Source organism: Poecilia latipinna, unplaced genomic scaffold, assembly GCF_001443285.1.
Source record: "Poecilia latipinna isolate Pla-1442-1.1 unplaced genomic scaffold, P_latipinna-1.0 Scaffold2783, whole genome shotgun sequence".
Classification (NCBI taxonomy): Eukaryota; Metazoa; Chordata; class Actinopteri; order Cyprinodontiformes; family Poeciliidae; genus Poecilia; species Poecilia latipinna.
Genome location: NW_015115399.1, coordinates 31,089 through 46,139, shown reverse-complemented (window position 1 = coordinate 46,139; position 15,051 = coordinate 31,089). Strand labels below are relative to the sequence as shown.

At 37.0% G+C, this 15,051-nt stretch overlaps 2 protein-coding genes across 3 annotated transcripts; both read left to right on the top strand.

Moving 5' to 3' along the window:
* The first annotated feature begins 5,926 nt into the window (after nt 1–5,926).
* LOC106939140 (probable E3 ubiquitin-protein ligase RNF144A-A) lies at nt 5,927–8,614 on the top strand. The gene is made up of 4 exons (XM_015021449.1): nt 5,927–6,113; nt 6,239–6,339; nt 7,123–7,278; nt 7,374–8,614. The coding sequence occupies exons 1-4, from the start codon at nt 6,038–6,040 to the stop codon at nt 7,857–7,859; spliced, it is 819 nt and encodes a 272-aa protein (XP_014876935.1). The 5' UTR covers nt 5,927–6,037; the 3' UTR covers nt 7,860–8,614.
* A 2,675-nt stretch (nt 8,615–11,289) lies between these two features.
* Nucleotides 11,290–14,412, top strand: LOC106939138 (ubiquitin carboxyl-terminal hydrolase 47-like). Of its 2 annotated transcripts, XM_015021446.1 has the most exons (11): nt 11,290–11,358; nt 11,442–11,544; nt 11,656–11,771; nt 11,982–12,052; nt 12,141–12,266; nt 12,455–12,550; nt 13,131–13,262; nt 13,336–13,464; nt 13,567–13,601; nt 13,683–13,720; nt 13,794–14,412. In XM_015021446.1, exons 1-11 carry the CDS (start codon nt 11,349–11,351, stop codon nt 14,189–14,191), a joined length of 1,254 nt encoding a protein of 417 aa, XP_014876932.1. In that variant the 5' UTR covers nt 11,290–11,348; the 3' UTR covers nt 14,192–14,412. The 2 variants fall into 2 exon arrangements, with proteins under 2 accessions (XP_014876932.1, XP_014876933.1); XM_015021447.1 differs by having other exon boundaries at nt 13,683–13,866.
* Nucleotides 14,413–15,051: the final 639 nt, after the last annotated feature.

Genomic DNA, 15,051 nt, shown 5'->3' with positions numbered 1-15,051 from the left:
TACAATTAAATTTGTAGAAGAAGAAACTGAAAATAAAAGCAAAGCTTGCTTTAGGAGTGTTGTGACAGCCTGTCGTCTCAGATTATTTCCTGGTTGAAGTCAGATACTTTTAGCCGACAAGTTGGAAGAACAAAGTAGGTCTGAAATGAACAGCTCAGATCAGGACGAGAAAAGATACGACCCCCATGATGCCACGCTGAGCGTTTTTGACAGACCTGATGACCTGGATCCTCTATGAAAGGACTAAAAACTATGCTGCTGTTTTACCCATATTTGTTATATTTATGTATTTGCTTCTGAATTAAGTTTTACTTGTACATTTTTCAGTATAATCTACACTATTAGAGTGTCCAACTTACTGTCTGCCCTATTAGTCAGTGATGATGATGACGAAGACCAGGGTCTTAGAGCTGAGATGTCCTGCGGTCACGCTGTCACTCCACAATCTCTGACTGGCTGGTGTCGCAGCCTGCTGGATCAGGTACGTAATGACATCACACATGTTTTATATGCAACATTTTCTTTCTTTGGTCATTTCTTGTCACTGTTGTACCTTCTAATGTGCTTTTATTTTGAAATTTAAATAGTTCCAATGCACAACTAAAGACATTCTAGATAAGAGGAGAAAATTTTCAAAGTCAAATTTAGTCCAAACAGTGGAATTCATTAACAACACTATTATTCTTATTCTTATTATTTCATCCATCGTCTTCTGCTTCATCTGGGGTCGGGTCGCGGGGGCAGCAGCTTCAGAAGGGAGGCTGTATAATTACAAGGAAATAAAACGATAATTATAGAGTGAACTTCATTTCATTTGGTGTCGGCTTGTTTTCTATCTGTGTCCATCTGGGATGCAGTGGGAACCGTGATGCATTTAGGTGAACAGTTCGGTGCTCATGTATTGGTGTATTTTTTAGTTTAAAGACAGGGAGACATAGTTGCCAGCCTTTCTTGAAGGCATCATGTTTTTCATTTTGTAATACATTTTCATTTCTTTGTCGTTCCTCCTTTAAAAAACTCAAAGTGTCAATGGCTGCAAACAGGTTCAGATGTTGACCAAGACATTGCAGTCCTCAGTAGACTGGAGACTTTTTGACCTGCTTCCCTAAAACCAGACATTAGTTCAGTATTTTTTAAAAAGTACATATGATGTGTTTAAAATGAGACAATGACATAAACCCCCATTCGGGTTTAATCCATTTGTTCAAACACCAAACCAGTTGTTCTGCGTCTTTATGGTTACGTGTTGCTTTTATCTGACCATCTTAGGGTCAGTACAAGTTCAAGTGTCCTGCTTTTGACGAAGACACCCAGGAGATATGTGGCGCTGTGTGGCCGTATCGAGAGGTGCGTCGCCTGGCGGACCTGAGCGTTGAAGAGATGGAATACTTTGAGGAGACCATCGCTCGCCTGGCTGCTGCAGAGTACCAGGAGTTTAGAGAAGTAAGTGTCTCTAACTTCAGGTCAGTCTTCACTTTAACTGTTCTGCTTAAAACATCATGTCTTCCTCTTACAGTGCCCTGGGTGTAAGAGCTACGTTGAAAGAAGGAACCTGACTAACCTCTGCGTTCAGTGCTTAGTTTGCGTTGCAGACCAGAAGAAACAGGTCCAGTTCTGCTGGCAGTGCTTGAAGCCGTGGAAAGGTCCGGCTCCACGCTTTGATCGCTGTGACAATGATGGCTGCAAAAACTGCAACATTTTTGTCCATGTTCATCAACTGTGAAACTTATTTATTCTGTTAAGCATCAAATGATATCTGCAACACTTTTATTATCATGTTATATTTTACGTTGACAATAATTTCTTCTTTGGCATCCAATTAACTGATAACACATAAATTTTGACTAAAAGTCTCAAAGTAGGGCGTCCATCTTAAATGGAGATTCATGTTTTTAGCTACTTAATGTGGAATTTGCTTCTCTAAAATCATTGTGTTAAAAAGTTTTGGAAAATTTTAATCTGTTATTTTTGAAACTGAAAGTTAACAGGCTTTTTTTATTGTTAAAGTCAATTGCAAATACACAGAAATGTAAAACACAGAAATGTGGCAGATAAAACACCATCCTTCTTAGCTGGATACTTTATTTATGCCAGTTAAGGAGGAAGTCCAAAAAGCTTTCTTTATAAATTCACTAAGCAAAAAAAAAATATTTCCCACCAGGAAGAAATTAACTTAGTAAAATACACACATTTTATTTGTCCCCTCTGCTCTCTAAGACACAATTCAATCAGTTCATCTCTGTCATATCTAGTGGGATGCTCTTTGAATTATTCTCTTTTCTTAAAGACGTTTGTGCAAAGTCTGTCTTAGTTCATGTTTCTTTTGTTGTTATTTTCATATTCTAAATTTGTGTTTTATTTTTAAAGTTTGTTCTGGATTACCTGAACTCAGCATCTCGTCTTATATTTAATACAATATTCAGCTATTTAGCCTGTATTTGAGTGTTTTACACACAACACCATAAAATGTTTGCCCTAAATGGGCGATGATGAAATGCAAATACTGTTAGCTCGCTAGGTGGCACTATGTTGAATTACTATCAACGCTGTAATTCCGAGAAGAGACGGCATGTTTTTGGTCTCAACATAATTCACATGTGAAATTAGTGTTCAGAAATGTTTTAAAGGTTCTGCATGTAATAAAGCTGTTTATTGTTTTAGAGTTACTCTGTTTATTTGTGCTGACAGATGAGAAATATTTATTAATCTGCATTCATCAATCAAACTGGTTTAATAAACAGAAAAGTACTGAATTATTTACTTGGATTAAACCATTAATTATCATGTCTGATGGCTTAAAGGCTCCTTCCAAAAGGTCGATCTTGTATCTTAATGCACATTGGAAATGTTGCAGAGTGAAAATGAAAGTTTCATCACAAATCCTTCTATCTGGTTTATAATAAACCAGATCGGCACTCTGACAGGTTAGGCCTAGTGAATCTGGAAAGTACCTGGAAGTTCTTTCAGGTATTTTACTGCCAACTGATCTTGACAAAGACCTTAACAATGTATCTATTTGAACTGGGGAACATTTATGGAAAACCCTACATATGAGGAAAGATGAAATTAGTTTTATTTTAATTATTCCTGGTCTCATTTCCTGAAATGTTGACAGGATTATCTGGAGGAATCTGCTGCCTGCCTCCCAAAACCCCAGGCCTGAATTAAATAACGTTTTAAAGAATTTACTTAATATTTGTTCCTACGATTTTGGCAGCATATTCCAGTATATCAATACACACTGACTGATGATACGTTTGTACTTTTATGTGATAAATATTTATATTCTTGGGTAAATTTAGGTCCAGATTTATTCAATTACATATGTGACCCTTGACATGACTTTTGTAACGTTGTCTATTTATTTAGGGTTTTATTTGACATTATGAGATGTATTTTATCTTGTAATAAGTAAATACTGTTAGCCCACTGGGTGGCACTAAGTTAAACGCTGTAATTCCGAGAATTTATTATTATTATTATTATTATTATTATTATTATTATTATTATTATTATTATAAACTGATCAAAGGCAGGCACAGTTCATATCCATAACATCCAACATTTTGTAATCACTGATTACGTTGACTTTAGAAAATATAAGCTTATCCACCCAACCAAAGACTTATATAATTTTAATCATACTCTGCTCAGATCCATCCATTTTTTTCTTTCATTTTTAAACCACGCCTTTACCACGCAAACCACGCAAATAGGTTCCTCTCTAATAAGTATAAAGCCCTCGCTGCTCCTCAGTCACTTCACATTACAGCTTTAATCCCGGAGCAGAGTTTAAAGGCATCAAAAGAAGAAGCCATGGCTTGCCAGGTCATCGTCTGTTTTGAACAGAACTTTAAAAAGCCGATCGACGTGTGTAAACAAGAAGAGGAGCTTAAGTACATTCCTGTAAAGTTTCTGATGGACATAATACAGCAGCTACGCCGTGACATAGGTAAATACACCTGCTGAGAAATTTCAAATGCACTGAGACATAGAGCAGATGAAAAGATGAAATGTAGTTTAAAAAGCCGATTTTCAGTTTTAAAATCCATAATTGTCATGTATGTGAGACTTTAGATGCGCGGCTATTTGTTCTAAACCGTTTTAAACAATTTAAGATATTGTGTGCAATTTGTCTGATGGGATCATGAGGACTGTATAAGTAACTTGAGATATGAATACATCATATATAAAGGATTTTATTTATTTTAGGTTTCATGGGGCATTTTCTTCATAAACAAAATCCACTCATTTGTTTTGGACATCGTCTTACTGTGTCTTTCAGTTTTGTTTTGCGCAAAGGTCGGTCTTTAAGGTGATTTATTTCATTTTAAATTTTCAGCTGTTACAGCAATGATGATGGCTCTGATCTACAAAGGCAAAACCCTGCAAGAAACCCAAACGTTGGCTGAGTGCGGGATCAAGCACAAGTCTGAGATCCACGCGGTGATGCGATGTGACGGAGGAGTGGAGCTGATCGTCCACGACCCTGCTCCACTCTGATCCACTCAACTCAAAACTGAACATTTGCTTTTACTACATAAATGTCCTCCTGTTTGTTGGAAAGATAGTGCATCATTGTAATGTATTAGTGAAATATGATCACGAAGCTTATAATAATTGTGAAAGTTGTAAAAATGATCTCTATGTAAAGTGAAAACAAAAACGAAATCGCCCAGTCATTCTCGTGTATTGTTGTTGGTTTTCACCCCAAAGACATTAGTCAAAAAAAAAAGACCTCAAAAATCTCATGCATGAAAATTTGATCTCAGCATTCCCATGTTTTTATTTATTTATAGCTATTTGTCAATATTGATTATTGTTCTTGGTTATGTATGGTTTTCACTGTCCCACTGAATAATTGTTCTTGTTTTAAAAATAAAACCTGTTTGAAATAAATTATTTAATGATATTTGATCGAATAGTTATCTCTCATTCCCTTAAGTTAATAATTGCTGAGTTTTTGTTATTTTTTCCCCTCACACGTTTAAGTAAACCTTTAATCTATTCAGTTTCTTTGAAAACATAAATTCTGTGACACATGCAAAATAACTGTAAATTAATATGAATAATTGCTGATTGCACTTTTAATTTGTATGCATGTTTAATGCTAAAAATAAAGTACCAAATATTTAGATCTGTGTGTGAATTTAGTTTCATTGTTTGCCTGTCATTCTGCTGCTGTTGCACAGAAATATCCCTATTATAGGACAGTAAAGAATATTTTTTGTTCTGTACTAATTGTAGTCAGATTATTCATTCTTCTTAATAAACTGTAAATTATTCACACCTGTTAGTTTTTATGAAATTAAGGCGTCAACAATAAAAACTATAATATTATTCTTTATATGGTCGAGATTTTTCACTGTCTTCATTCAATTCCATCCATCCATCCATCCCCTGCTCCATACGAGTTTAACGGGGGACATCGGCTTATTTTGGGGAGAGGGGGGAACAACGAATCTAGCAGCAATAATAATATGACTTAAGTAAAAGAAAACGTTACAGTACGGTAAAACTACTCTTATAAGAGCGCCATGAGCGCAACATGAGCGTCATACCGCTCATGTTGCGTTTAAAGGCGGCACGGAAAAGCAGGTTTCGACCTGTTGACAACGAATTAAACAGTTTTGACAGCTGAAAAAAGTGACAGAAGGCACAGATATGGTGAGTGCGGAAGCCCCTACTGTATCAAATTGACATAGGAATAACAGAGAGTTGGCCACTTTATTTTTCAATGTATTTGTGATGTTTAAAGGCAAAAACAACAAACAGCTTCCATTCCAGAAGGGGCACAGCTGACTCTGTGGGTGGGTAATGCCCCCCAATGCCCCCCCACGCCGCCGGCCTGCGCCCCCCATGCATCTGCTCTTCTTTCCATGTGGGCGTATCTTCAGCGATCAGCTGTAAAGTGAAAGTCACAGAACTCGTAAAGAATAACCGGGCCGAAATCGAAAGAGTTCCCTTCTATTAGACCTAAAATAATATAAAGTTGATTGTTTTCTGCATCGCAGCAGAAATCAAGAGAACTTTCAAGATGAACGACAGAACTAAGCGCTACAACCTGAGCGACTCTACAATCCGATTCACGGCTGAAGAGGATCAGTTTGACTGTGAGTGGCTCGTTTCAGTTCATCAGCTCTGTAGCTACAAGTTTTCAATGTATTTGTGATGTTGTTTAAAGTATGTGTAGTGTGTATTTAAAAATACCGGAGGATCTCATGGGATGTTTCTGCAGTTCTGTGTGAAGGTTTTGATTCCCCGAGAGCCCGGATGTCCTGCGGACATGTGGTGACCCCGATGTCTCTCACAAAGTGGTGCGAACAACTGCTCAAACAGGTGGGATATGACGGTGACCTCACATTCAAAACCGAAAATACAAAAAAAAAAGAATTGTAAGCTAGTTTCGTGGAACTATTTTTATTCTGATTAAGATGAAAAGTGATGATGTGATCGGGTCCGTGTTGTTTATTTTCAACATGTATTTACCGCTACAGAATGATGCTGACAGCTATTTTTTTTCGGATCTGGTTTTCTTGTCTTTAAATACATGAAAAATAAAATTTTCCATAAATATTAAAATCTTATTGAAGAAAATGTATTTATCCTCTCTTTCAAAGCATTTAGTTTCCTTTATTTGAGTTGATACCCGACTTCCAATGTACAGAAACAGATAATAATCAAAGACAAAACCTTAATAAATCTTTTAATTCTACCACAATACACTCATGTGTTTAAGAACGTGTCTGTAATTTCAATTAAATGAATAATTTTTGCTTTCAAATGTGAAATGTAAAATATTTTATTCTATGTCTTTTATTCTTTTTAATTGAACTAAACTAAACTAAATGGATATTTGTTGTTTCTGCTGCTTTTAGTTTATTAACCTTCGACAGATTCACTGTAAATTTTTTAACTCTAACTTTCCAAAAACAAGTTCTCAACTGTGAATTCTAGAGTTAAAGAGCATCTTAATACATCACTGTATTTTCTGTGTTGACATAGCATTTTTAACAGAATATTGGTTAAAAGGAAGTAAGGAACCTTCCTATCAGATTGTTAAACATATAAGTGTCTTTTTTATTTTTAATCCTGATTATTTCTGTGATTATTTAAACAAAGGGAGAAGCCAGGTTTGTGTGCGGTCAGTCTGGCTGTAATGCTGAATGGTCTTATCAAGAGGTTTGTAAAATGGCCCTGCTGACCCCTGAAGAAATGAAGAACTTTGAGACGACGATGGCCCTGAATGCTGCTGCCAGAGATCCTAACACAAAGTTTGTAAGTATCTTATTAATGACGTAATGATAACTGCACACAGGCATGAGTCTGACTCAAATCCCTCTGTTCCCCGTCTCTCATCACACTCCTGACAGTGTCCAGGCTGCATGACTCCTGTGACCAGAGGGAGCAGCTCAAACCTCTATGTCTGCTGCCAAGTGTGTTCAGCAAAGACCGGACGCAGCTTTGGGTTCTGCTGGCAGTGTCTGAGGGAGTGGAAAGGTCAACAGCCTCGATCCGACCGCTGTGAAAACGACGACTGCCACAATTCTGCCCTGAAGACGCTGAGAGAGTGTCCAGAAGTCCAAATTGAGCTAGCGGGAGGAGTCATAGGGTGTCCATCGGTCCGTGCCTGTCCCACCTGCGGCTCACTGATCCAGCACACTGGGATAGGATGCACAGAAGTTTCATGTCCCCGATGTAAGATGTCGTTTTGTTTTGGCTGCCTAAAGAATGCTAATGAATGTATAATAGATGACTTTGATATTTGCCTCAGTGGTATTGCCGCCAGACAGACGTCTATTCCTGTGTGGGATGGACGTATATTCCACACAGGAATCTACTCTATTCCATACCCATAATGTGATGTATTCATGATGATACATCACATTATGTGATGTATCACATCATGGTAGTTCATGATGTGATACATGAGTTATCACTGTTTTTTTTATTATTTACCTGCTAGTTCTTGCTAGTCAAATCTTTAAAATCCAACTTTTGCAACAAATTGAACAATCTTTGTACTCTGCTTCAAAGTAGCTTCCAAATAAATGTTGTTATGTTGTGAAATTTATTATGAAACTACACAGCTGAAACACCCATTACAGCAGTGGTCCCCAAAGAGTGGGGCGCGCCCCCTTGGGGATCATTGTGCCATTGCAGGGGGGCGCTGGGAGCAGTCTGGATGAATGAAAAAAAGAAAACAGTTACACAAGAGTGTTTAACTGTAAACATGGTTTGTAGTTTGTTTTGTTGCAACCTGAAGTGTGAAATAAACTTCAGTGTAGATTTATGTCTGGTTGAACAATATGTGTGCCAAGTTGATTTTTTTTTCTTTTTTGGGGGGGATTTTATTGTGAACCATAGGGAGGCCCAGAAGAAAATCTTTGGGAACCACTGGATTAAAGGATGTCCACACAAATATGTAGCTTTTTATGCTGTTAATGCCTCTATTATTGTATTTGCATCAAGTAATCCTGTCACATTGAATGATTCTTTTTATTTTTCATTAACCACTCTTTGTCATTTGATTGCATTTTTGTGATAGTGCAAACCGAAAATCAGGAATTGCTGAACAAATAAAAATGTTGCTATTATTTTTGTTAAATAAAGAGTGAAACTTAATCCGAATCATTCAGTTTGAATAATTAGACGATGTTTAAAGAACCAGAACACAAAATGTATCCAGAAAATGGGCCACAACACTGTTGTGTTCCTTGTGACTTCTGAACAAAAAGAAAGTAGACGACTGGAATATTATTCAGTGGCATAAGTCTTGTTCTCACATGAAGCAAATTTAGCATTTCATTTGGAAATCAAGGTACATGAGTGAGGAAGTCGTCAAGTTTCTTGACGTGAATTGTGACGTTTCCACAGTCAGTGATCGTGACCTGCTGGTGTTTGTCATCTGTGTTATATCAAGTTCAAATTTAGTTCAGTCTTCTACCAGGAAAACTCAGAGGACTCTCTGCTGATAAACTTTATGGAGATGCTGATTATTTAATTTCCCAGCAGGACCTGGCACCTTCCCCCACTGTCAAAATAAAACCTACTGGTTTTAATTACTGTAGTATAACTGTTCTGGAGAGGTTATGTAACTGACCTGACCTAAACCTGATAGTGAATTTATTGTAGTCGAGAAAAAAACGTCACCAGATCCAACAATTTAAAAGACCAGAATGCCGCTATAAAAAACTTGGTAATCAGTTTGATAAATTGTGACAATCAATGAGTTCAAAAATTACACCAAACCAGTCAAACAAGCCCCAGAAACAACCACATCACTGAGCAGGGAAAAAGATTTTAACAAGGTGGAGTGAGAATATATTTTATTTACATTACGCAGATTAATTAAAGTAATCAGATTAATAAGCACTGACTCAATAGTCTCTCCTAAACCTACTTTCTTTCACTCTACTGGCAATAGCTATTGCCAGTAGCTAATTCTACTGGCAATAGAATTAGCTACATCGCCCAACATTTAGTTTGAACCACTGAAAAAGACAAAGATGCCTCCATGTTTTTAATATTATTTATGTCAAACTCTGACTCTTCTGATGTGAAGGTCATTTGAGGAAACAGGTAACATTCTTCAGATCTGTCAGTGTTTAATTTTGGAGAACCAAAACTGTAAACTGTGGTCAAACCTTCCTGATTGTAACAAAACCTCCATGTGATTTTTTGCTGCTGTAGCTCATCTGCTTCAACATCTAGTCCATTCTGAGACGATGTTCTGCACAAATTTGACATGAGCTGCTGTTCTTTTTTTAAATCTAAAACCAATCTGTGCACTTTCTTCTAACCTCGTTGAGGTATTTTTATCCACAGCTGCTGTTCTCTTATTTGAACTCATTCTCTCTAAACACAGAGGAAACTGTGCATGAAAACCTCAATAGTTTTTGAAATACTCGTTCCAGTCAGTCTGGAATCAAGAAGCCGTGTCTAAGGTCGCTTAAAATAACTCTTCCTTATTCTGATGCCGACTTTCAACTTTATCAGTTCACCTTAAATGCACCCAGGTCACTGTTTCATACAGAGCTGCTGCCATGTTATTGAATGACTCTTCAGTAGGTAAATAGCAGAAACTAAACGTCATGAGTCAAGTATTTTAGGTACTTTCCAGCTCTTCACTCAGTTTTTGTTTCATTTTCGTTGTTTGTCGAAAGCCTGAACCCAACATTGTTTTCTTTAGTGACACCTAAATTTCCCTAAACTCGTATTTTGACCTTTCTCCCTGTCATGGGACACCAAGCATAAGTAAAACATTTGTATCTCGTTCTTTTTCTTTCTGTTGTCCTCACTGTTAGAGAGGACAGGGTTGTAAATCTCTTAGCATTTGAAATCTCTATCAGTGTGTGTCATTGCAGTTTAGTGCATTTTAGATTTGTGAAAGAGATATTATTGAATATGATATTCTTGACAGACTCTTCTTGAAACACTAATGTAAAAAAAGAAGAGAAAAGAAAGAACAATAGATGTTTATCTCTGTTTTGTTAACAACATGCATCCATCCTTCCATTTTCTTTACACCCTTGTCCCTCAGTGGGTCAGGAGGGTTGCTGCTGCTTATCTCCAGCTAACGTTCCAGGCGAGAGGCGGGGTTCACCCTGGACAGGTCGCCAGTCTGTCGCAGTTTCTTAACAACATCCATCCATCCATTTTCTGAACACCCTTGTCCCTCAGTGGGGTCGGGAGGGGCGCTGGTGCCTATCTCCAGCTAACGTTCCGGGCGAGAGGCGGGGTACATCCTGGACAGGTCGCCAGTCTGTCGCAGGGCAACACAGACACACAACCATGCACACACACACACACACACACCTAGGGGCAATTTAGACAGACCAATTAACCTAACAGTCATGTTTTTGGGACTGTGGGAGGAAACCAGAGTACCCGGGGAAAACCCACGTATGCACAGGGAGAACATGCAAACTCCATGCAGAAAGACCGGGGCCGGGAATCGAACCCAGAACCTTCTTGCTGCACGGCAACAGCTCTACCAACTGAGCCACTGTGCAGCCTTCTTAACAACAGATTTTGACAATTTCTTTATGGAAGAAAAAATTGTCTGGTCACTAGTCCCCCTGAAATCCCAACATCTCCAAAACTTGCAGCTATCATAACTGATTTAAGAGAATTGATATTAGATTAGTTTTAAATTGTGAACATTCATAACTTTATGCAGTGTTATCAGCTGAATGAAAAGTTCTAGTAGTTGCAAAGTGAAAGAGAAAGCTGCTGTTTTCTGACTCCCTCTCTCTGTGGTCATGGGAGTGCCTCTTACTGTCTGTTTATTTCAGCGGTGGCTCAGTGAAGAAGAGCCGTATCAGTGGAATCGTTAGTGATTCAGGATGAAGGAAGGTAAGGCCTCCATGCTCAGCTGCCAATATTTATTTGTTTGAATGTCTTTTATTAATGTTGTTCCATAACAAATCGTCCCACAGACATGAAGTATTATGGGTTGAGAAACCAAGGAGCAACATGTTACCTGAACAGCATTCTGCAGGCTCTGTTCATGACCAGAGAGTTCAGAGAGGCTGTTAAAAGGTTAGTGAGTAAATCATGAAGCACGTTTTGTGTTGGAAGAAATATTCAGTGTTTTTTTTTGTTTGTTTTCAATATGTATAGTTTGTATCTCTGACAATGTCCTATAAACAGTTGTTCAAAACACCATAAAGACGACATCAATGTTGGACTCCATACTTTGTTTGAGAGTTTAGAGAAAAAAACATCAGAAACCACAGAAGTTACAAAGACACTGAGAATTGAAAAAGGTACGTAATCAGATGCATTTATCAACTGTTAGCTTGTTTCTGAATAAAAGGCGACACTTTCATAATGGGGATGTGTGACTGCATTAGCTTCAACTTAAATCTTGACAAGCGTTAGAAGAAACATGGATGAACATGAAATGTGAGCTAAAGCATTAAATGTAAACATAAAAATACATCATTTTATGTATCATTCTTTTTTCATTCTTCCAGTGTATGAACAGCAGGATGCTGGTCAGTACCTGGAGAAGATTTTATCTGATGTCAGTGATGAAGCGTCAAAGGTAAATTATTCATGAAATCACTTTGGGATCGTAAGGAGAGAAAATAAAAGTAAAAGCTGTTAGATTTTAAATCAAGTTGTATTTTCAGATATTCAGAGGAGATCTGGTTCACAGGACTGTTTGTGATCAATGTGGCTCACATACTGATGACGAAGTGCCATTTTTCTTTCTTTCTCTCCCTCTGATGGATTCCAGTAATGGAAGCTTCAGTGTGGTAAGAAACAACCTGCAAAATGGAAACCATTTTATGTGTCAGGCAAAACTCTGCTTATTAAAGTCATCTGGAATATAGTCAATGATTTTTAATTTTTACTTAGCAGGAACTAAGTAAAAATTAGTGTTGGTAGAATGCTGGAAAGTACCTGGTGAAGGTTTGTGCAGTAACACAAAGTGTGTTTCCAGGAGGACGGGATTCAGGAGTTTTTAAAGGATGTAGAGTTTTATGGAGAAGACCAGATGTACTGTGATAAGTGTAAATACAAACGTGACACTACTGTTGTAAGTAAAATGAAACCTATTTTGTTTAAGTGTGTGATTAAACAACAACAAAAAACAGCCAAACCTTTGAAATTATTTTGAAATGTATAAAAAAATGCACTGATTAGCTATTAGCTAAACACCCAAATAATGAAAGAGAAGCTAAAATATTTGTCAAGTTCTGAAGTTTAAATATATTTTACTAGAGTTTGCTAGCATAGCCTGTAAGATGTCATGACCTGTGTCAAATGTTTTGGATCCACAAGATTCTCATAATTTATTGACTTTTTGACCCTTTCCTCTTGAAAGAACTGTTCTTTTGAATCAGTTTTTTTACAGGCTGCCTTGCTCAAGGATTTGTGATGACCCCTCAAAAACACTGACTTTGTTATTCCTAATTAATTGGACAGGATAATTAGCCATCAGTTCTGTAAAGTGCAACAATAAGTACTGTAAATAAATATTGGTGATCCCTGCAGACCTGGAACAGGAAAGGCTTATTTTGAGTTAATGTTAGCCAGTAAAAAGGTTGTGTGTCTTTATATATGGTTAATGTAAATATAAGTTTTTAACTGTGTTAATAACTCTGTGTTTCATGCAGAAATATGAACTAAAGCGTCATCCGAAGATTTTGATTTTGCTGCTGAAGAGGTTTGAATACAACTATCACCGCATGTCGTACAGTAAAGACAGCCGTGCTGTGGATGTTTGTTACACCATCAACTTACCTGAGGTATATTCAGATTATTGTGATTGTTGTCCATTTTCTTTCCAGTTTCCAGATTAATGTGTGTTTTGTTGATCAGAACCAGACATATGAACTGTACGCCTTGGTGGAGCACTTTGGGTCTCTGACAGGTGGGCATTACACAGCAACAATCAAACCTGAGGATGAAGACAGATGGTACGAGTTCAACGACTCCAGTGTGACACTGGTGAGATGATTTTCCTACAACCATGGATGGTTTTGACATTAACAATCATCACATTATTGTTATAGCGCAGTGCAAGTTTGATATTGTTCCTTTTCATAACAGGTTGGTAACCAGACGTTTCAGAAAAAGTTTGAGAGGTAAGTAATTGTCCTTCGTTTTGTTCTTATGTTTGTATTTACTGTCTATCATAACAGAAATTTATGTTCTTTATTAACCAGATCCCAAAGCTCCCATCTTTTGTTTTACAGGAAGAGAAGTGAGATGAAAACACACTTTACAATAATTTATATTTTGTTCAATTCGTCTTAAATTTCTAATATAAATTTCAGATACTAAAGAGGAAGACAAAGGAACAAAGGTAGAAGAAGACCAGAGAATACTGATTGACGATGACAAGAGTGAAAACGACAATACGGGGAAAATTACTTCAGACTGTGATAAAAATCACAATTGTTTTTATTCTTCTTCGTTAGCTATGTTACTTTTTGTATTTGCAGTTCTCTCCATGAAGGCCCTTGTCTTTGGTTTATTCTTTCTTTCAGTGTTTGCCTTCTTATTTTGGAAGAAGGCTAACTTTGGAAATGTATTAAGAAAGACAAAAGGTTGTCCTTTTATTCTGATCAACAAGATTTCCCTCTTATTATTCAGAATTAGGGGCGCTGCCAGGAATCTTGGGCACCCTGAGAAAAAATCAAGTTGGGCCCCCACCCCTGCGCAGCTGGTGTAACAATTTCTTGAGTCTATCTGATCCGTAAAAAGTGTCACAATTTTAAAGGCTTGCAACTGCTTTGCTTTCTTTGGTTCAGTACTGATAACTTGCACAGTGTTTACTGCTCATGAATTTCACATGAAACATTCCGCATACAGTATGCAAGTACGTTGCTTAATTTTTTCTATTAGTTTTAGATTTCTGAAATGTCTCTCCCCACGAGCAACGTGCAAAATATACATGAAGCAATCCAGACTTCTCAAAAAATTCTATGTAGTTGCATTTTATTTAAGCTGCAGTACATAACTTTAATAAAAAATATGTTTTCTCCATATTAGTTAATGTTGTCACCATGTTGTGTCAGTTTATGAGACAGATAATCTGTGAAAACAATCAATCTCCTCCATCTTCTTCCTAAACTACTGTTACTGGCTAAAGTAAATATTTGGAGTGTACTATTTTAGTGACTGAATTAGATTTAACATAAACTTAGAGTGTATTTAAGTATATTGTAAATACATATTTAATATATTAGTAGTGTGATTATTACAGTATGCTGCAATTACACTTTTGGTTTGTTATAATTGCTAATGAAGTAACTTTTTAGTTACTTAATGTCTTTTATTATTCTGCTTTGCCACTTTCTACATTAATGCTTCATACACACATCAGGTACCAGAACACAGACGGATCAATTACAACACATTTTACAGGTGAAACTAATTACATTGTGCTTTCAGTATATTACCATTTTGGTAACGCTTTATTTGATAGGGTGTGCATAATAAGACTGACATGATACTGTCATAAACACACCTGTCATCCAACATTTAAAGCAAATCCTCATTAAAATTGTCATTATTTACTGAATGACACTT